This window comes from Acanthochromis polyacanthus, chromosome 3 (assembly GCF_021347895.1).
Source record: "Acanthochromis polyacanthus isolate Apoly-LR-REF ecotype Palm Island chromosome 3, KAUST_Apoly_ChrSc, whole genome shotgun sequence".
NCBI lineage: Eukaryota > Metazoa > Chordata > Actinopteri > Pomacentridae > Acanthochromis > Acanthochromis polyacanthus.
Window position 1 is genome coordinate 36,762,879 of NC_067115.1, and position 21,695 is coordinate 36,784,573.

Genomic DNA, 21,695 nt, shown 5'->3' on the forward strand with positions numbered 1-21,695 from the left:
AAGGAAATCAATTTATATTATTCATTGTGTATTACATTCATAGTGAATTCTTATACTCTGCTGAAGTTTGTTCTTAATGACATGAGTTAAATATGGTTGAAAGGTTACTACTGTACTAAAATATAGAGAACAAAAATCTAGATTCATCCCAGAATCAAGGTCAAACTATTTATTTCTATAATAAGCATTAGTATGAATGCTTGAGAAACTACATTTGCACTGAAAAGCACAAGAATACACAGAAATGACCACCCAGCTAATTAATTTCATACAAGAAAAAAATTAACACAAAGGGTTTAGCAAACAGCCTGGATAAATACTACCAAAGGAAATCCCACCATTGTCACAAAATCTAAAAAGAAAAATCATAACGCAGTCAGTCAAGTTCATCTTTAACTTTTATTGTTTTGTTTTTTTTTGGTGAATGAAATAAACTCAAAATACACATGTAGGGAGGTGGAGAGTCAGAGACCATGAATCTTCAATCAGTTACTGGATTATTTACAATATTAACATCACATACTAGTTTTTAGTACACCAGTTTAAAAGCATGTTTTCCTCCCGAGTGAAGCTACTGTATCCATATAGTGATTTACTAGATTTTGTTCATTTATATCATGAATCCCATTTTTTTGTAATAATTCCATTATGTAAAATTAAAAAGAAATCTATGTACTCCAATCTGTACATAAATTTTCCCATGGCCTCGTATTTGTGACTAATCTCTAATCACTAGTACTCTTGGGCTCGATTTCAATATTAAAAGATTTAATTACAAGCAGACGAAGCACTAAAATGTTGTACTTGGGTACAAAATTCTCAACACAGTGGCTAGAACCGTAATTTTTGTAGTCATTAAACACCCAAGAGGTTGAATACAAATAAAACACAAACACATTTTCATCAGGTCAAAACATTTTAATTGAAAAAAAACAAACAAAAAAAGGAACTAATTCATAAGAACATCTGTCCTCTAATTTGTTCCATTTCTGTCACATTTCACTTTCGCACCAGCACACGCACTTTCACTCACTGACAACGTGATAGACAGCGACTGCACCTTTGGAACGAAAACATGCAGACTGATTTGTCAATTATTAATAAACAAGTCCTAGATTTACACAGTCCAGTGTAGCAAGAATGAAGAAAGATCTGCTCTAACTTCAAGGACTACATTAGTGATTTTGTAAGTTTTAGCCCATTAATCAAAAACATTTTACTGCTAACCATCTCCAAGGAGCTTCAGGTAGCTTATGGATTTCATTTATGTTTACATTTAGTAGTAACATCAACTATTACTTTATGAGATTTACCCTTGTTTAGGCGGGTTGTCGATCCAAGAGCATTCTGTTACTTTTACGTCAACTTCAAACAAACTGTATTGGCAAGAACTAAACCAAAAGTGGCCTTACAATGAAATTCTAAACACTGAAAAGGGTTAAGAAATGATGGAAACTATACAACTTGCAGTTAATGTGCTAAAACGTGCAAAACTGCTTGTATAGTCCTTCAAAAAGAGCTTACAACTGCCCTCATGGCAATAAAAGTTATTCAATATTTAAGCCTTGAACAGCACACAGGGATGTGAGCACAAAAAAACTGAGAACTTATTATTATGTGAAGCAAGAGTTCATCTCTATTTACAAATGAATGGGAGGCAGCGAAACAGCAATTCCTCCTCTACAAAGAAGCAATCACATCCCTGAGTACAGCATTTGTTATTCCTATCATTTATATTCACTGCTGTGTGATCAGTTATTATCGTCGTGTCCTTTCCGGTCAGCTCTCGGTCGATGACAACAGTGCAGAACAGCGTCGCTCCCCAGTTTTTCCTGACCCAGAGCCAGCAAAGAGGTTGACATGAAACATTAAAGAGACCTCAGCAGCAGCCATAATGCCACAATTCAGGCACAACAAAGTACCATGTGGGTTTGGAGAGCTGCACTGACAGGAACGATTAGAGGAACTGCCAGACAGCTCTCCATCAGTGTCACAGACGGTCAAAGACATATTTCAACCATTCCCTTAGAGTGGTACGTGGAGCAGAGCGGCAGCCGTTATTTCTAGATACGTCCACATCTCCTCATTACCAAAGAATGTTTCATCTTTTGCTCATCAAGCTTAGCGAAACCTCTGTTAGCATGGAGCCTCTTCCTCTGCTTTCTCGCTCTTATCCTCTTCCTCCGCATCTTTGTCTTTGTTCTTTTTGTGTTTCTTCTTCTTGTGTTTGTGCTTGTGCTCCTTCTGTTCTCCGTCTTTGTCCTGGCTGCTGTGTTTCTTGTGCTTTTTGTGTTTTTTGTGCTTCTTGTGTTTCTTCTTCTTCTTGTCTGACCGTGTTGGTGGTGGAGCCGTTGTTGTTGCTCGGGGTGGGGCTGTTGGAGGGCTGGCTGAGGGACGGACTGGGGCTGCCGCTCCGCGCTCTCTCGGGCTCTGAGCCTTCGCCTTCGCTGTAGTCGGGCACAAACGCCGCCTCGTCCGTCTCGCGACCCAAATCCGAACACAAACGCTGTCTCCCTTGGCTCTGGACCAACGCATCTCCTCTCGTCCTCCTCCACTTCTGCCCTCTGCCGCCCTCTCCTCCTTCCCTGTCCCTCCTCGCTCTTCCTCTCTTCCTCCACCTCTTCTTTCCTCTTCTCTCGCAGCAGCTCTTCCTTCTTCTCTCAACCCTCTACTCTCCTCCCTTACGATTTTTGTCTTTGTCGGTTTGTCCGAATTTGTCTGTGACATCCTGCCACCCTTATTACTCTCCTCCTTCATTATTCTCCCTTTCTTCTCCTCCCTCACCACTCCTCTCCTCTCCTCCCTTGTAGCATCCCGGCCTTCGCTCCTAGTGGGTTTAGGGGCTTCAGGTTTGCCCCTCTCTGCCTCGGCTTCTCTGCAGCACAGGCGAGGGCTCCTTGGGTGCACTAACTCCGTTTTCTTGACCTTCTTCGTCATCTTCTCTCTCCCATTTGGAGCGGGGAGGAGGCTGGATGAGCGGCTCCTCCACGGCCGGGCTGTGTGCCGGACTGACACTTGGGCTGCGACCACGGCTGTTCACAGGGCTAGACGGAGGCTGCTCTGCAGGTTTAGAGGATACACTCTTCTGGTCTTTTTCTGGCTCCTGCTTTGTATCTTGATTTGTCCTGCTGTTAAGAAAAACACTTTTTAGGTGACTGAGAAACATGACTAGTTATGTACAAACAACAGTAACAGGACTGGGATGAGTTCCAAATATTTTAATATTAGTAACAAAACCCTAGTTTGAATACGGATTTTAGTTTACTCTGTGGAACATGTTTTCTTCTTCTAACAATTTATCTGCTGCATCTTCTAGATCAGCAGTCTCCAGCCTTTTCTGCACCATGGACAAGTATGACAATTTTTCTGCAGAGTGATCACTGCGCACACAACAAATAATAATTGTTTGGGTTTTTTATTATTTTAAAAAATTGTCCTAAATAAGAAAATTAGTTTTTATTGCCAAATATGCATTTACTTTTTATTCTGTCTCAGCATGAAGTCTCTCCCTGTTTTCTAGAGATGTTTGTTTTGTTAATAGTCGACGGCTTCATTTAAAGGCCGGGCGTAAAAACCGACTAAGTGCAGGAAACAACACAGACAGAAGTGACGGGACGACGATGTAGTCAGTTTTCAAAGTAAAACACCAATTCCACCTGAAATAAAATTTTAAAAATAGAACATTTTTGTACTTCTGATACCAATGACCCACAGCCCGGTGGCTGGACTACTGTTCTACATAAATAAACTGTTTCTGTCGACAAAATATCATGAAACAACGAAAAGTGGTGACATCTTAATATTTTTTGGACCAAATGAAAAATAGCTGCAAATCTAGATGATTAAAAATGGAGCAAAGTAACATTTTTGCTCAAGGAATAATTCAACAGTAATAATCACAAGTGTGGGTTTGAGTTTTTATTGTTTTTTTTTGTTTTTTTTAGAAATAGTTGTGACTTTTGCTTACATCTTTAGTTACATTTAGAGATCAATACTATTTAGCATGAAGAATAAAAGCCAGAGGGGGAGACAGCAACACTGGCATAATTTAAATACAGAGTATAATACAAGAATTATACTTCTGACTAAACATCTAATTTAAAACCAGATTTTAGTACTTCAAAAACAACTGCAAGCCTTTTCACATATTCTAAATATGATTAAGTTCATTCTTGTTGGAAAAACCCCCAAAGTTAACGTGTATACAAGCAACAGGGATTCTTGTTATCCTAAAGGAAATCTGCAAACGCATCACAGGAATGCAACACCAACAGTAAACAAAAAAATCTAAACCATTACTTAAAAAAATGTAAATATAAAACATTTTTAAAAAACTCAACAACTCACCTGGTGGAGCTCGTTGTGTGACTTGTGAGAGTCTTCCGACTGAGTCGAGGTCTGGTCCTCACAGCCGTCTCCTGACCGTCTTTGCCCCCTGCAGTCAGGGAGGGAGGCACAAGTATGCAATTACACAGATCAGACAAAATCAAAGTTATCTCTCACTGCACTTGTGCATTACTTCAAATTACCTTCTCTGTGAGCAGCAGCTGGTTTCTCTCCTGAGGGGACATTCCTCTCCGTTCTGTCCTTGGACACACTTCTGGGAAATAAGAGAATATAATTACACCTATTAACAACTGTGTTTACAGATAGAACCACTGGATCATCATTTTTCAGTCAGTGAAATAGATGGCGATTTGACAATCAGTAGAAAACAAACCTGTCAGATTTAGCAGCTCTTTCTGACCCCCTCCCTCTCTCCTTGGTGAGGCAACTCTGCTTCTCGTGATGGTCTACCACTCTCCTGCTGATGGCGGACTTCTCTGCGATGGTCATTTTTTGTCCAGACAGACTGACCTCGCTCCTCCACTTCCACCACTGGAGCTCCTTCGTTCTGTTTTTCCTGACCTCTCTCCTCGGTGTCTCTCTCTGTCAAAATTGCTTTCTTCTGCAAGCCCAGACCCTGAACTCTTTCCCTCTCTTCGCTCAGAGCCCTGACTTCTCTCCCTGTCTCGGTCTCGTTCTGAACCAGAAGGTCTATCTCGCTCTCGGTCTGCTCCGGAGCTTCTGTCCTGCTCTCTGTCGGAGCAGTGTTGTTCTCTCCGTGGCACTGCTGGTCTCTCTCTGGATATGCCTCTTCTGCAGACGCTGATGCTCCTTCTTCCAGCTCCTCTATTGTTACTATCTGGGTCGGTCTCCCTCAGAGCTGTCTGGCAGCAGTTGATCGTTCAGAGGTGGAGGTCGTCTTCTCAGGAGCTGATGGCGTTCTGTCTAAGGCTGACCGTCTCAGTGCTGTCCTTCCTCGCCAGGTCTCTGTTCAACTTGATCCTCCTTGGTGGCTTCAACTGGTTCGGAAACAGACACATTTAAAAAAAAACCATCAAAATCATTATAAACTCACTAAACACCAAAAAATTCAACATCAGTAAAAAACAAATCATATTTAACCTGATGTCTGCACTCCAAAGGCAAGTTCAACATATCCAGGTTTTGTTTGTGCAAGTTGGCTCTAAAAACTAACTCAGGGATGGCAACAGCAAATTCTGATTTCAGCTGAAGTTGTTGCAAAAATGAGCTAAAACAGAATAATACTAGACTTGTTTAAGTCAGCAAATTTTAATAAACTTAACTTACATGTTCTTCAACCTTTTCTCAATATCTTCAGTTCAAAATACACTATAATACAAGTCAGTTCACTGCAACGCTCCTATTTTTTCTCTTGCAGCAAACTGAAGTCTCTGGACAGCCTTCCTTTTCAACTCCTGCTGTGGGGCTTTTCTTGCAGCCATTTCCTTCTCTTTCATGTTTCTTTTGCCTTGGCACTTGAAGCAGCTGAAGCTATCCAATCGCTGGGCCGTTTACAATCGAACGATAGCTTCAGTGAAAGTCTCGCGGACTCCCGCGAGATGTTAACGACGTTAACATCAGCGACAATAACGGATTTAGACGATTCACAGAAATGTTCAAATTTGAAATTAAATCGGCGGAAATCCGCGGATCCACGGAAAATTGCCATGTATGCTAACTAAAACTTCAGTCAGAGTTAACAGGTATATGAATGTGGTTTTCAATTTTCTTAGTCAACTCAGACTTTCTGCTTCAAACTCTGTTCACATAAAATGATTGTAACGCCGACATTTGATGCTTCTTCTGCACAAAATAAAAACAATCGTGTGCAGCTGCTTCAGTCAACAGGCTGCGATAATGGAGAACAATGAGGAATATAAAATGTATGACAGTAAATAGCTGCTACTGGAAATGACAAGACATGAACGCTGGTAGAAAACTGTTAAACTTGCATAATACATCTATTCTACTGAGCCATGCAGCTCATTATTTCTAACTGACAGTTGTACAATACATTTTAAACTTTAAACTTCATATATATATATATATATATAAACACAATATTGTCAGAAAGTGCATTTAGGTCTGACACAGTCCATAATGCAGGAAATCACTTTAATTTGTGGTCAATTTAAAGTAAAACTAATGTTACAGATTGAATATTCTCTGTAATAAAAACTGTAAAATAATCAGTTTTCTAATCTGTGTTCTATCCGCTACAGAACTAGCAGAATAAACAGACCAAACCTATTTATGCAATTTCTGCATCACCAGCTAAATACATGTTGGGTTTCCATGGCAACGTGATGCACACAGTATGCGATACTGTAACGGCTTCATTCAGTGGTTTTAATAATATACAGCTCAAGGAGTTTCCCCTCAGCTGAGAATCTGTATCGTTCATAAATAATCGTCAGGACACAATTTGGTTAAAGGGAGACACTTCTCACAGCCGATTTAAAACCAAAATCTGAACCCAATTTGGACCAGGTTAGCACCACAGGATGTTACCATGGAGATCTGCAGGTAAAAAGAGAACCGCCTTTGTGATACTGAAAACTTTGACTTTCTGCTCAAACTACTTCGCAAACCCACTAATCTCAGTTCTAACCAACAGACCTACCTGAATGTCCATCAGAGGTCTAATAGAACCTCGATCTCCGTCTCCCCGAACTAGGTCCCGGCTCCCTGGAAGAAGACCAGGTCTATCGGAAGGAGCTGGGAGTCTGTGGAGTGGGGGCTGATGAGGCAGGTGTGAATGGGAGATGGCATCACCTCCCAGCCCGTCGATTCTCCTCAGCTTTCCAGGAGGAGGTCCAAGTATAGAGCGGCCCTCCTCCCCCATCCTCCTCCGACTGTCCACTGGAGATGAAGGTCGGTGGAGGAGTGGGGGGCCGTGTGGATGGGGGATGGCAAGGAGACCACCGCCCTGTGGAAGATCTCTTCTTCCCCGTATGTCATGGCTGGATCGAAGGCCGTCATGGAGAAAGGGATGAGGTGCTGGTGCATTGTGGGAGGACAGTGGGGGGGTCTTTATTGGAGCAGGCCTCACAGTAGAGCTTTTACCCTTTTCCTTTTTTGGGGTAGTTGAGTTGGAGGCTTCCTCTGGTTTGGGTTTAACGGTCTTTAACGGTTTAGCAACAGAGGAGGAGGAGGAGGTTGAGGTTGAGTCTTTCTTTTTGGTCACTACTGCTTCTCCAGTCTTTTTCTTCACTTTGTCGCTCTTTACACTCTTCATACTCTCCGTCTTTACTTTAGCTTTTACCTTCGGAGCCTTCTCTTTCTTTGTTTTATCAGACAGAGCCTTCGATGTTGATTTGGTTGAGGGTTTAACGGGTGCAGCAGCACTTTTAGAGGGTGGAGCTTTAGAGGTCGTAGTGCCAACTGGAGGCCTTGAGGAGATGGGAGGCGTTTTAGTGTGGGAAGGCATTTCATCCATCGGTTCATCTCTGACAGGAGTAGCGTCACCTCTGTCCACTGACTGCTGTGATGGCTCTGGTTCTTCTCCAGTCTTCTTCTTTTTCACCTTCTTTGTTTTCAAGACTTTGGTGCTGGATTTGGTCCCTGATGAGGAAGACGATGGGGGATGTTGAGGGGGAACTCCTCTCTCATCTCTCCCTCTTCTCCCTCTCCCCTGGGGTGAGTAATCTCTGGATAATGGGGACAGTCTGTCCCTCTCCCTGTCTCTGCTGCCATGACCTCTGTGATGCAGCGAGGGATGTTGGTTGTCATAGTCTTTGTAATACTTGTTGTACCAGTCTGCATACTCCTTCTCCCACTGTCGATACCTCTCTCTTTCCCAGCGCTCATGGCCTCCAGGACTTGGACCCTTCAGTTCATACGGCGCTAACTCCCGAGGTGGTGGCTTTCGTCCACCGGGACTGCGGCTCCGGTAGCCACCAGGGGAGCGAGACCGAGTCCTCGACCTGTAGGGTCCTGCTCCTTCTGCTCCCTCCCAGGCTCCTCCCCTGTATGAGGGAGAAGAGCGTGGTGAGCCAGAGCGCCGGTACCCGTAAGACCTTGATCGAGAGCGGGACCTTGTCCGTGAGCGTCCGTAGCTGCGTCCATTACGTCTAGAATAAGGGGAACGGGGATAGGAACGGCCATGGGAGCGTGAACGAGACCGGGATCGACTGGGAGAATAAGAGTAAGACCTGGATCTTGATCGTGATCTAGATCTTGACCTTGATCTAGAACGAGAGTAAGGAGAGCGGCTGAAAGGAGAACGACTGTATGATCGAGACCTGGAACAGAATGAAACAAGGGAGAAAGACAATTGTACAAAAATGTAAGAAATGGTTTCAAGTGTTGTGTATATGTAACTAATGTACGAACTGTGACTAATTTTTATATGAAGTTACCTGGAGTAAGATGGCCTTCGTCTCTTTGGTGCATTTCTATACTTCATAAGCTCTTTGTGGAAGTCTTTAGTAAATTCATCCAGTTTAGATGTAACTCTGTGGATACAAAGATAAAAATCAAGAGCAAACCCTCAAAAGATTTTATTGTACTCATCTAATTGTTCATAATCATAACCCTGAAAAATATTCACTGTAACTTTTCCCTTGAGCTATAGTAGCCACTGAAGTTGCTTGAAAACCTAAAAAAAAAACTCACTTGTCCTGTCGGTGGTGCCTCTGTCTGTAGAAGTCTTCCTTTGAGAGAGGGGGCTGCAAGAGGGGGGGTGGAAGTGGGACAAGAGGAGGCTGGGTGCCAGGAGCAACCCAAGGAGGATTCAGCCCCGGTGGTCCCGGGCATAAACAGGCTGAGGCTGGTAACTGATGGGAGGTGGAGGGAGGAGGCCGGAGCCTGAGGTGTATGGAGGTGGATAGGGCTGTGGTGGGGGTGGGTACAGGGATGGAGATGGGTACACTGGAGGAGCAGGTGCAGGCGGTGGAGCTGTCTGGAGGTGAGTGGAGGGGTGCTCTCCTCTACTTCTGTACCTGGTTAAAGGAGAGGGACACAAAGCTTTATGAGGCTGACACATTACAATGCAAGTGTTATTAGATGAGATCGTCCCAGAGACAGGTCTTACCAGTGTCTGCCTCCTCCTCTGTGAGCGTGGTTGGGCCTTGACTGGTGACCTAATAGATCAGAGAGACAGCCTGTTACTTGCTGAGTGTCTTCTCTTTAAACTCACTAAATCCCTTAAGATAAATGCACTAAGTCTCTGACCTGATGGATGAGGCGGCCTTGCAGGTGGCGGGTGGCCAATGACTGGTAAACTGTAACTCTGTGGGAGAAAATACAGCCACAAAAAGCAACTAGATTCAAGAGAAGTTGCAGATTCTCAGGGATGCATATGTATCAGCTAGAGACAAAGTTCAAAGTCAAAGTCAGCTTTATTGTCAATTCTTAATATGTACATGACATACCAAGAACTGTAATCGTGCAACAGTAGACATTCAAGAGATACTCTGAAGGTTCTGAGATGAAAAAATATTCTTAAAAAATATTTTTAAAATCTAAGTAAATTAAGACCTAGAAAGCAAAAATCAGGTAAACTAAGAACAAAGGAAGCAAAATTAGAACAAAGCAACAACTAAGAATGATGAAAAGCAGAACTGAGTGAAATGTAAACAATCATGAGATAAAGTGGCATGGTAGAAAGTAATGATAAAAACAAATATCAATGGTATTTAAAGCTCTTTTAGCCTTAAGGTCCACTCTAAAATTTTAACACTGACTTTGAGTTTTTATCTTTACTTTTCATAACGGGATTAAATAGAAATAACCAGTGACACATGATTTTCTGCACAATCACTAATAGAGTGTGCTTTTACAAGTGAAGATAGACAGGATAAAGATGGACCACCTGTGATCCACTCTCTGAGGTTCCCAATGAGTCTGGTGTCACAGTACGTTCTGCATCTGTCTCCCTAAAAAAATAAACAGAGACAAATCGATTAATAAAAATGCTATCGCTTTTTGTGTTTCCATTTTCATCACGATATATGCATTGTATTAGGCTGAACTTACCCTGGTGGGGGAGGTTCATCCTGGCTGCTAGAGTGCATCGGAGAATGGTGGTCGACAGCAGGTGCAGGTGGAGGTGAAGCATCTTGTCCTTCAACAGCATCAGCAGCATGAGGAGGAGTAGGACAAGCGGCAGCTGCAGAAGTTGATGCAGGAGGTGGAGCCTGTGCTTGAGGAGGGGTAGCGGTGGTGGTAGGGGTGGTGGTGGTGGCGGCGGCTACAGTTGTTGGAGGCTGAGTGGCATTGGCCAACAGCGGGTCCTGCTGTCTCGAATGCAGAGGTCGGACCAACTGTGGGCGCGGTGGAGGTGGGGCGGCATGTTGGACTTGCTTGCGCACACGTTTGGTGTATCCGGTCTCGTTCTTAAAGTTGTTCACAGCCTGCATGAAAACAAACAGATGGTTCCTACTTTAAAATTACACCAGCATTTTTGAGAGGCATGTTATCTACAATCAAAATAGCCAAAATGGGAATTAATCTAAGCCAATAACTGCTAAAAAAGCAAGAATTGTTAGATTTTCAACCCTCTGATAGTCTTTGTAAATCACTCAAATCTAAGCTTAAAATTGCAATATTTCAAAATGTATTTATTCTACATGTCTCATTTAAAAATCACCAAAAGTAAATCTGTGCTCCTGGTGCAAATATGAAAAAACAATCTGCTGAAAGTCACCTGAGCTGAAGGCTGCATTTACGCAGAGAAGACAAGTGTGGAAACAAATTATAAATCTAAGTAGCAAAATATCTACAGCAGTATGCAGAGTTCCTAATTTTTTTGTCCATAAGAACAACACCTGTGAGCAGATAGACACATCTTTTTTACTGTAAAATAAAAAGAGGGGATTTTTTTCCCCATGATTTAAAGCACTAACTTCATCATATTGCACAAAAGAAATTTTCAAGTTCTCTCAATTTTTAGCTGTGCTTGTGTTGCTTCCATCTTTTATACTGCCGTGAAAAATGAGCCCAAAATTAGTAAAGATTTGTTGCGAGGACCCCAAAAAACTGTCAGAAGGCTAAAGAACCCCAGTCCCATTTAGAATGCATGCATTTGAGGGCATACCTGTCGAAGAAACTTGTTTGCAATCAGATTATCTGGTGAAACATCAGACTGTTTGCATGTGTAGCAGATATGCTCCTCTGAGTCCAACAAAGCAGTCCTGATACCTGAAGACAGACATTCATTGCAGTCATTAATACACGAATTTCATGAAAAGCATTTCCCCTCAGCCTCTTAATCTGTTTCAGTGCACAATTTTCTACTTTTCAACACTGATCCTCACACAGACCGAGTGGAAAATCATCCCAATACAGCTACTCAAAAATAAAACATGTCCTGGAGCTGGATTGCTACAGAGAGGTAACTCCTGGATCATTTATTTCTGTACAATGTTTATGTAAGTTATGGGACCTATAAAGGGAGACAGCAATTAATTCTCTGCTGAGGAAAGATTCCTTTTACTTTACTGTGCACGATTAGGTTTTTATTACTAATGAGCAATGAGTAAGGACTTACAGTCATCGCAGTAACTGTTCCCACAGCAGGGTATTACTACAGCGTCTGTCATCAGGTCATTGCAGATTGGACACAAGAGTTCATCAGGGATCGGGTCCGTATCATCCTCAGACGATGACTGGTCATGTGGAACAAATGGAGGGCGCTCCTTCTTTCCTTGGGCATATGCCTCCCTATTAATAGAGATTTCATTTTTGAGAAGTAAATCCATAACAAAAGGGAAAGTAGCAGCAGTAATGTATTCGTGGATACTTATCCTTTAAGAGGTCACAGATCAAAATGGCTATTGACAAACATGACACTACTTAATGTGCGACACAAGGCTAGTAAAAAGCGTGTATTTGTGTGCCTCGCTGGTTGACACCTACGCATCTATAGCAGGTATTGCATATTCTCCGGTGCTGGTTAACATGGCTCCCTTGGTGCCTGGCTCTGCTTTCACCATGAAGCTCTGTGGTATGCCCTTACTAATTCTTACAGGCTTGGGACCCTCCACACCCTTATCCTGCACCTGAAAATTTTAAAAATAAAACGAACAATCATCATTTAGACAGTGAATACGGTTACTTACAACACTGTAGTAAAAAATTAACAATAGACAATAAAAAAAACAAACTGTACATTATAATATTATAATTACCATCAGCAAGGGGCATTGCCGAATGTAGTGACCGGCCTTTCCACAACGATAGCAGGTATAGTGAGCAGGCGGCGGTCCAATTGCCTTCTTGGAATAACTAGAGAGACAAGTTGGGTTAAATTTGTTAGACCCATCCACAGCTACAGAATAATGCTGAGTAAAGATTCACAAGCTTTCAATGCATAGACGTTTCATCAGAAGACATGCAAGCATGTGTGTGCACTAACTGTATCGGATCATAATCATGGTTCGACTGTGACATCATGGCTTTAATCTTGTCCTCTTCTGATGCATTTGCGTCAACCAAGTTAGGAGTCTAAAACAAATAATGGAGAGACAAGAAATAAGAAACGAGGAGGACATCAACCCTCTCAAGTAAAAAAAAAACATCCTATCTAGTCAACTTGTGGAAACATTTTCTCCAAGTACAGCTAACAAGTACAGAAGCAGTACCTTGGCGAGTTGGGCGAGTGACAAAGAAGGAGAAGAATCCGTCTGCAGGAGAATCAGAGTACATATATTAAAGGTGTTAACATGATACCCAAGAGACATACAGTGGAAGATCAGAGCCCAGATAGTTTCCCACCACATCTGTGTCCAGTCTCTTAAGAATCTCCGTCTAAGTCTTCACAACAAAATTACGGCCTTTGCTGAGCACTGAGTGCAGGATTTAATAATAGAAAAGTGAACATTTATATCAGGACATGGATTACAAGTCGTGTGTGATGCTGATCCCTGTACTGACTCAGTTCTTTAAAAATCTAAAAAAAAAAAAAAAAGGATTATTGTTGACAAAGTCTCATCTAAGCTTGTGTCTTTTCAGAGCTGCTAACATTAAAAAGATGTTGATTGTTTGGAGAATAAAGGAAAAAAATACCCAAAGAGAGAGCCGTGATAAACAAAAAAGAAAGAAAGCCCATTCTGGAAAGTAATGTCTGCTTACTTGCAAAGTGATACAAAATTCTAAATTTGTAAATTTATTTAAAGTTTCTAGAAATCTAGATGAAAAACTCAGTTATGACTGTCACCATTTGGAAATCATTCAATGCTACCAAGCTGCAGAAACTTTAAAACAAGTAAAGCGAACTTGTACTCCAACTACTCTTTCACAGATACACATCCAGACCTGCTTATATCCTCAGCCTTTAAGTTCCAACTATGGTTATGTCCAAGACCTTCTGCTTAAACACTTTAAACCTTCTTAACTATTTGGGCTTATCAGCACATTCAAAATGTACACTCCTGGCACATCCCTCTCTGTCCTATACCCTAAAGCTCTCCCTGCAATAGAGGGCAATTTTCTCAAAGGAATACTTGACATTTAATTTTAGTATGCAGTTTCCCTTCACCAGGCCACAGTAATTTAGGGGGTTTTTGCGCCGGCTTGTTGAAAGCAGTTGTCATGACTGTTACAAACTCATCAGAAACTGTTGACGATTGCTTTGTGTAAACTAATGAGCGAGCATGGAGTGGTGCCAACCCATGTAAAAAGTGCTAGCACTGTAATCTGTCAAATATGCAGAGCTGATAAGACACAAATGTAGAGATCTTACTTTCAAAAAAGTGCCTGATGAAGAAAAACAAAAGTAACAACTGTTGTCAAGTGTTCCTTCAAATATCTCCCTAAAACGGGCCCTGCAGCACAACAGGGTGAATGGTGAAAGTAGGAGGAGGGATGTCTTTCAGAAGTCAATGGACCGAGAGAATTAAGTCTCAAGCACGGACCAAAGTCATATTTTACACCAACTAAAAGAAAAGGCTGCTCTGCCTACTTCTTATGAAAAAAGGTCGGTTAGCAAATAAGCAAGCAAGCATGATCGGGGTGTCCATCGGGATACACAGGGCTCAGAGGAAACACGGGGTATTGCAGAATGCTGTGGAGGGAACACACAGGGATCTGGTGCAAGCGGTTCTGACACTGAACCACTGAACTTTATTGACAGGTTCTGCAGCTTACAGCTTACAGGACACACTACACCAGCATACTTCTCACTGCAGCAACCATGGAAGGCCTCCAGAGATTGACAGGATACTTCACCGATTATGTGTCTTAGTACTTCGTGATCAAGTCACAGCATCTCTCTTATCAAAACTAGCTTCTTACTGATCCCACAAACCACAGTTGTAACAAAACACTTTAAACTGGGACCCGTTTCTTTGCAAAACAGGCACTCAGGAATCTGAATAAATTCAGTTTAACTCAGCAGGGTAAATATGTGAGCCTTTACGGTTTAGGGGTTATGTGCAGTCCATACGCAAAGCAGAACAGAACATCTTCAGGATGAAATTGTACAAGACAAAACAATTCACATTGGTAATTGTTATTGAACAACAGATCTGAGAATGTCTACCTTTAGCAGGGTAAGCTTATGAAATAAAATCCACTGGCAAATCTATTCCACTCACACAATTTTAGTCTTGTAATTGTAATCAAAGTTAATTACAATCAATCCCAGCCACACGTTACTTCTTTGGGTTCTAAACCACATCATAAATAAAATACTTTCACAGAAAATAAATGACAATGGATTATCAGTACAAAAATACCATTTTTTTCTTTTACAAACCCCTTTAAAATACATTTGTCTGGCCTGGAGCAGGCTACAACACCATTTCATTATGAAATACAGTCATTAACAGTTTAAATTATTTCTCAGACAATAATAATGTGGCAACAGTTCAACAGTTGGTCAGTTCAGAGCATTAAAATAAACAGTGATGGCTAGTCTGTTGTTTCTCTTTTCAATCTCATCTCGTTCACCCACAATGTACTTTAATCTGCTAGTTTCAAAAAAGAAACAGAAAACCAGTGTTTGCAGAGAGAAACAACAAACTATTTTATGTGGTGGCCCCAGGAAACCCTCCCCAAAAAGACATCAAATAACATATAGAGGTCGAGATCTCAACACAAATGTAGCCAACACACAGTGAACAGAAGGTACAACTTGATCTTTGCTGACAGAATGTTCTTGAGAAAGGTGACTAAAGCCAGAAATAGGGGGGCAGAGAGAGAGAGAGGGGTGAGGAGGAGGAGAGTGTGTTGTTTTTGGGTTTGTTTTACATACGGGTCTAGAAGATCCAACCACAGCTGTGTCAGAACGATCTCTGAAAAGAGAGAGAGAGAGAGAAAAACCATCAGTTACTGAAAACTCAATAGCCAACTACAAGACCAAGTTTTCAACAACAACACAATTGCAAAGACCTATACTAGATTATACATAGTATTATTTAAGCCTGCTGATCTATATTCAAAGGAAATACGGTTCGAAATTTAGAGAGAAAATATATATATATATATATATATATATATATATATATATACACATATGTGTGTGTGAAATTATTAGTGGTCATACTGCTCAAAAATGACACGGTTAATAATTTTATATTTTAATCATACATACACAATGAACGTCCTGCCAGCAGGCTTTACTCCACCAATCGGAGTACGGCGGACGATCACAGAAGAGTGTTTCGGGATGTGGGCTTCGTCATCTGTGTACTCTATAAAACAAGACAGAAAAATCATAAATCATCATGACACATGAGCAATGTCACCTAAATTTGTTAATCAGAACCAAAAGCATTTATAGAACTTGGATTAACTGTACAACAGAAATTAAACATTAAGCGTTTATCTGCCAAAGACGACAATTTCTGACCTTGTTAATAAAAATATGAGCAAACCCTGAGATCATGGACAAATTTAGGGCTTGAATGATCTCATAACTTCAACAAAAGCAACACATAATAATAAGAACAACTAATTTGACACACAAAGCAGTTTTAGTATTTGTTTTGTTTTATACAAATTAATCTTTCTTGAGTGGGTTACACCCATGACAGACTGGGTTGGGAATTCATTCAAATTTTTACTTGACATTAAGAGTTTAGGCATTTCATAGAAAACCAGGCTCACAAATATGACAATTAATCAGCAGTTTTTGAAAGCTGACTCTAAGTCAACCGTGTGATGGCTATAATTAATTACTATGATATGCTCGTGAGTGTGGTAATTGGGTTTACAGTCTTCTGTTTCCATACTTTATGATTTAATACAGCCTAAACAATAATTTGAGAAAGTAATCAGATTATTTAGCAACTATTAAAATACTGCAGCATCACAGTATGTATTCTAAATAACTGTCCCCTTTTTCTTTGCTTTCCCCCCTTTAAATCCTTCTGTTAATTGCGAAAATGTCTGCATATCATCCAATGTAGCGCCCCAAAATATTTAATTGCACATTTCTCTGGCATCATGCAGTGTGTCAGCTGATAACATACCTTCTCGAGTCTGCGCATTGGTGATCTGCAGGTCGCAGTCTGTGGCCTTGAGGCGCTCCCGGGCCATAATCTGCCTCTTAAGCTCGTTGAGGGTGATATGCAGCCCATCGAAAGTGACTGTGTTGTAGTCCAGTTTGGAAGAAAACTTATAGTGAACACACGACATTTTTACAGGTCTAGGTCAAGTTAATCAAGCACAAGGGGGAGAAAAAACATAGGCCTGGTATAACAAAATGAAACAGCGTCAATACTGAACACAGGAGGCTAAATCTGCTGACTTTAATAGGTAAACCCTCTTTATGTTCGCTGAAACACTATGGACAAAGAAAAGACTAAAATGTTGAGAGGTTCAGCTCCGGATGACGACAGAGTCCTTATGATTGGCAAAGAAAAATATTTGAGGTTTGAGGCCAGAGCGCCATTGAGTGGCGCCGTGTGGCCCGCCAGTCCTTTACAGTCCGATAAAACACAACAAGGTGCCACCAAATCCAAGAGAGTCCATGTAGCACAGTGTTAATCTATCTCATGGAAGCAAACAAGGCCAAGTCCGTCGTGAAATGTCCTTGATGGAACGCCCGGACCGCCGCGCTGCGAGCCGCTAATGTAGCTAGCAGCGGGCCTGGGGTTTCCCGAACATCAGTCCTCACGGTATTGTTTTGCCGTTTTAGCAGTTCTCTTTTACTGAATGTAGACAAACACAGAGGAGCTCCACAAAAAGTCCACAAAAGTGTGTGGAGTCCACAGGGTTTACTAGCCTCAAAATGACTACTCTTAAATCCCAAGGTATTGTGTAAATTTTAAATCAGCTAATGCCAAGGCTAACATGCTACACCTCGAAATTAGCTAACGTTGCCTCGCTACTCAACACATGAAAATTACACTGGCCTAACAAAAGCTAAGGATGCTATGCTAACAGTGATGCCCCATTGAGCTATCGACTATTCTGACCAAATCCACCAGTTACGCAGTCAGAACGCAAAGGTTCCTCCTCGGTCCACGGTAACTTTCCACGACGAAAAAGTGAAAATCGGGTATCCAGTCGAAATCTTCAGTTTAAATCCTCAAAATCCATGTCGATGATCCAGCCTGCTTCTCTCCTCGTCGTTTCAGCAAAATGGCGCAGTACGGAACCGGAAGTATCGAGGGTTCTACCAAAGAGTATATATGAAAGCAAGAGTAACGTCAGTTAAAATAAAATAAAAACATTATATGTTCTCATTATCTACAGCTATTACAAATTACAGATGTATGCTATTATTAAGTCAGAAAATGTGCCAATGATAGCTCTGTTAGTATTTTGGTTAGAGCATTCCCAAAACTCAATTTAGGTGTTTTTTTCAACTTAGTTTTTCAGTGTTTAATGACCAAACTTGGCTTCTGTCTAGCACAGCAGGTGTTTACCTTTTAAATTTTTAATGTTTCTTCATTTCATGAATGCATCACATTCATACAAAATATGCGATATTGCACCAGCGAATCCTATGCCAGCCTTTAAGCAGCCATGAGCAAAACGAGGCTTCACGGGCTTCACGATGACTGTGAATTATCTCAGTTGGCTGCAGCTCTTTGGTTAAAAAAAATGCTGTTTCATGGTGGAATCTTCGGGGTTTCGTGACGGTGACACAAAGACAATGAAATGGACAGTGTAGACCGACTGGAAGAATTCGTCGGATCTATTTTAAAACTCGAAAGGTAGCGTGGCCGAGCGGTCTAAGGCGCTGGATTAAGGCTCCAGTCTCTTCGGGGGCGTGGGTTCGAATCCCACCGCTGCCAGGGTTTTATCATCCATAGACTGTATATAAAGATGGACGTCGCATCAGGCACCAAAATTGAAGCCCACCCGGAAGTGTCAAAAACTTGCAATATCACGCCGTCCGCTAGAGTTGACTCCAAAAAGCTTTTGCCCCATAGACCCCAATTCATTTTTTGGAAAAAATAAAATTCGATACTGATTTTCTACAGCTCAGGATTTTTCTCCCGTTGGTTTTCATGGTCAAAATGAGAGAGCAGGTGGACGATCTTAAAATAAATCAATACTGAATTTTAAATAAATCGTTAAAGTCCCATTGACTGGTCCTGCCCCGAGTTGCTCTCCGGTCCAGCCTGTTTGATGACGCTTTTTACGTCACTGGCTCCAAAAAATCCAAAATGGCGACCAGGAAGTAGCAAAATCCAGGCTTCATTTTCTCAGCATTGAAACCAACGGGTGATGTCACGGTTAGTTTATGCCTGTCCATAATTCTGGAATCTCAATAGGTGTAAGGGGAAACTTATATGCAAGGAAAGCAGCAAGGAAAGATGAAATTGTTCCAAAATGTGCAAAGACGAAAAACTGCTAAAGTAAGTGATTTTTGGCACAGAACTAAATCAGTATGTGCATTGTAAGAGGTATGAATTTCAGCTCACACCTCTTAAAATGGGGGACTGGAGCCAATCCTGGCTGGACAGGTCACCAGTCTGTTGCAGGGTTCCACATACAAACCCATAGACAATTTAGAGTAATCAGTTAACCTCAGTATATTTTTTTGTACTGTGGGGGAAAGCCAGAGTACCTGGCGAACATGCAAACTCCATGGAGAAAGATCCCGGGAATGCCGGGATGCCAACCAGGGATCTTCTTGAGTCACTCTTGATTTGGCAGATGAACATCCTTTGTTGTGTAAACTAGCAGCCCCACCACCATGATTGCTGTCATTGTTGGTGAACCACCTGGTTTCATAACAATTCACACACTGAGGCTGTGAGTCCTGGGGCCTCATTTATAAAGCTTGCGTACACACAAAACAGGGCTAGAAAGTTATGTATGCCACTTTCTACGCAAAGGTTGTGATTTATAAAAATAAACTTGACGTGAGAATATGCGCATCGGTGCGCCAACCTTGATGCTTGCTTAAGCACATTTTGGAGACAGAGGGAACGGCAGTGCCGGAGGGTGAAGCGGTGAACTGAAGCCAGATTGATCTCAAACCTTTCTTGTCATCACATATTAGACTTGTAGAGCCGGATAATCATAAACCCTCATTGTTGTAGATGTTCCTATAGTGCGCCATTCGGCCTACGACTGTATTTGCAGAACTATGTTCATATATCAAACTTCCATCTTCAAATGATATAGAGCTGTGGATGGCACTGATTGATTACTAATTTGGAAAAGGCATGTGACAATCAGTCCAATCGCTGATCAAGCGGATAAATAGCGGATGACAGCCGTGCGTAATGTGGCACAATGGATGCGCTGGCATTGCTGGAAGTCACATAAATGATAGATAAGAATGGAGAGAGATTTTAGGGATCCCGGGTATTTCCTGGCCCATGATGATGACTGGCTAATAAGCCGATTTAAATTCCCTAGAGCAGTGCTCTTGGATCTATGTGCTGAACTGGGCCCTGTCTTAGACCAACCCACCCGCCGAAACCACGCCATCCCAGTACAGACACGGGTGCTGACCATTCTGGGGTTTCTGGCAACCGGCTCCTTCCAGCGGGAATTGGCCAACAGTTATGTGTTTTATATGAAGAATATATGAGGTTACATTTGTTGTCTAAATCCCGTTTGGGTCTGATATACAGTTAAAGGATGTCCTTTAAGTCTGGGATATCACAACCATCCCTCAGCGCAATAATGCCAGCTGTTTTGGATGACATTATAAACATGACCAGTCAATACATCAGGTTTCCTTACACTGTGGGTGAACAGGCCAACATTAAACGGCAATTTGCAGCAATGTCCGGTTTCCCAAATGTAATCGGCGTAACTGACTGCACTCATGTTGCTGTAAGGGCTCCGAGTGAAGATGAATTTGTCTATGTGAACTGAAAAAATGTACATTCAATCAATGTACAAATTATTTGTACATCAGACATGAATGATCATAACAAATTTAGTGGCAGGGTGCCCTGGGTCAACACATGACAACAGCTTATTTATATGCAGAATCAGATACATTCATGAGTTACTTTGCATTGACCATTCATGGTAAAATGTGGGTGTGTTTTGGGTGGAATGTGAGGTGGAGCCACCTGCGCAATGTTCCAGCTGGAGTGTGATTTATAAAGGGGAAATTGCGTGCAGCTGTGCGTACGCACAGTTTTATAAATCATAATCTTTTTTGGCGTACGCCTATTTCAGATTTTCGGCGTAGTCAAACTTTTAGTATAGATCCTACGCAATGTTTTATAAATGAGGCCCCAGGTCATTAATGGGCCATTAGCCATGTGAGCAGGAGTTACTATAAATTCTGTAACTCCATATCAGTCAGAAATGACGAAACCTTTTGGATGAAGGTGAAACAATTTCATCAACATGTAAGAGAAGTCCAGTTGATTTCGACTAAATTTCCTTTTTGTTTCCAATAAACCAGCTGTAGATGAGTCTTTCACTGCTACAGAGGTAGTCATTTTCCTCAGAAGATGGCGCAAACCAAAGCTAGAAGCAGACAGATAATATGTGCTACACCCAAAGGCAATAAAAAGGGAAAAATGAATGGAGGGTTTATCCAGATCATTTAGTTCTTCCTCATTGTGCTTAAGTATTTTAAAGCGGTAGCGTGGCCGAGCGGTCTAAGGCGCTGGATTAAGGCTCCAGTCTCTTCGGGGGCGTGGGTTCAAATCCCACCACTGCCAGGGTTTTAGCATCGTTGTCACTGAGGACCTATGAGAAGGCCGAGCAAGCAATCAAGAAGAAGCTACACGCATCAAAGGGGCTTCTTGACCAAATGAGTTTGTGCAAGCTGTCAGAAGGGATTAAACCACAGATATCAGCAGCTCTACAGAGCACTTTCAGCTTCCTTGTTGGGTTTTGGAGCTTGATCAACTTTTAGTCCAATCAACCCCATTTTCAGATGCAACAGATAGCGGTTTTCATCAGAGAAATTCAAATAAATGTGTTGTATGCAGACAGTTGGGACAAACTAATTCATCATTATATTTGCT

At 41.7% G+C, this 21,695-nt stretch overlaps 1 protein-coding gene and 2 non-coding genes across 3 annotated transcripts; 2 read left to right on the top strand and 1 right to left on the bottom strand.

Annotated features, from left to right (window-relative positions):
- Positions 1-380: 380 nt before the first annotated feature.
- LOC110958785 (retinoblastoma binding protein 6) lies at positions 381-17,902 on the bottom strand. The gene is given in 28 exon segments (XM_022205475.2): positions 381-2,331; positions 2,333-2,512; positions 2,514-2,528; positions 2,530-2,847; positions 2,849-3,125; positions 4,348-4,435; positions 4,530-4,600; positions 4,721-4,839; positions 4,842-5,210; positions 5,213-5,281; positions 5,283-5,345; positions 6,971-8,591; positions 8,709-8,804; positions 8,965-9,103; positions 9,106-9,290; positions 9,383-9,431; positions 9,523-9,580; positions 10,163-10,226; positions 10,327-10,703; positions 11,387-11,490; positions 11,840-12,012; positions 12,208-12,350; positions 12,480-12,576; positions 12,707-12,795; positions 12,933-12,974; positions 15,545-15,584; positions 15,884-15,983; positions 16,764-17,902. Coding segments are annotated over 28 exon segments (5,307 nt in total). The 5' UTR covers positions 16,930-17,902; the 3' UTR covers positions 381-2,136.
- A 552-nt stretch (positions 17,903-18,454) lies between these two features.
- Positions 18,455-18,536, top strand: trnal-aag (transfer RNA leucine (anticodon AAG)). Its single transcript has one exon. It is a non-coding gene; the product is annotated as a tRNA-Leu (tRNA).
- A 2,768-nt stretch (positions 18,537-21,304) lies between these two features.
- On the top strand, positions 21,305-21,386 carry trnal-aag (transfer RNA leucine (anticodon AAG)). Its single transcript has one exon. It is a non-coding gene; the product is annotated as a tRNA-Leu (tRNA).
- Positions 21,387-21,695: the final 309 nt, after the last annotated feature.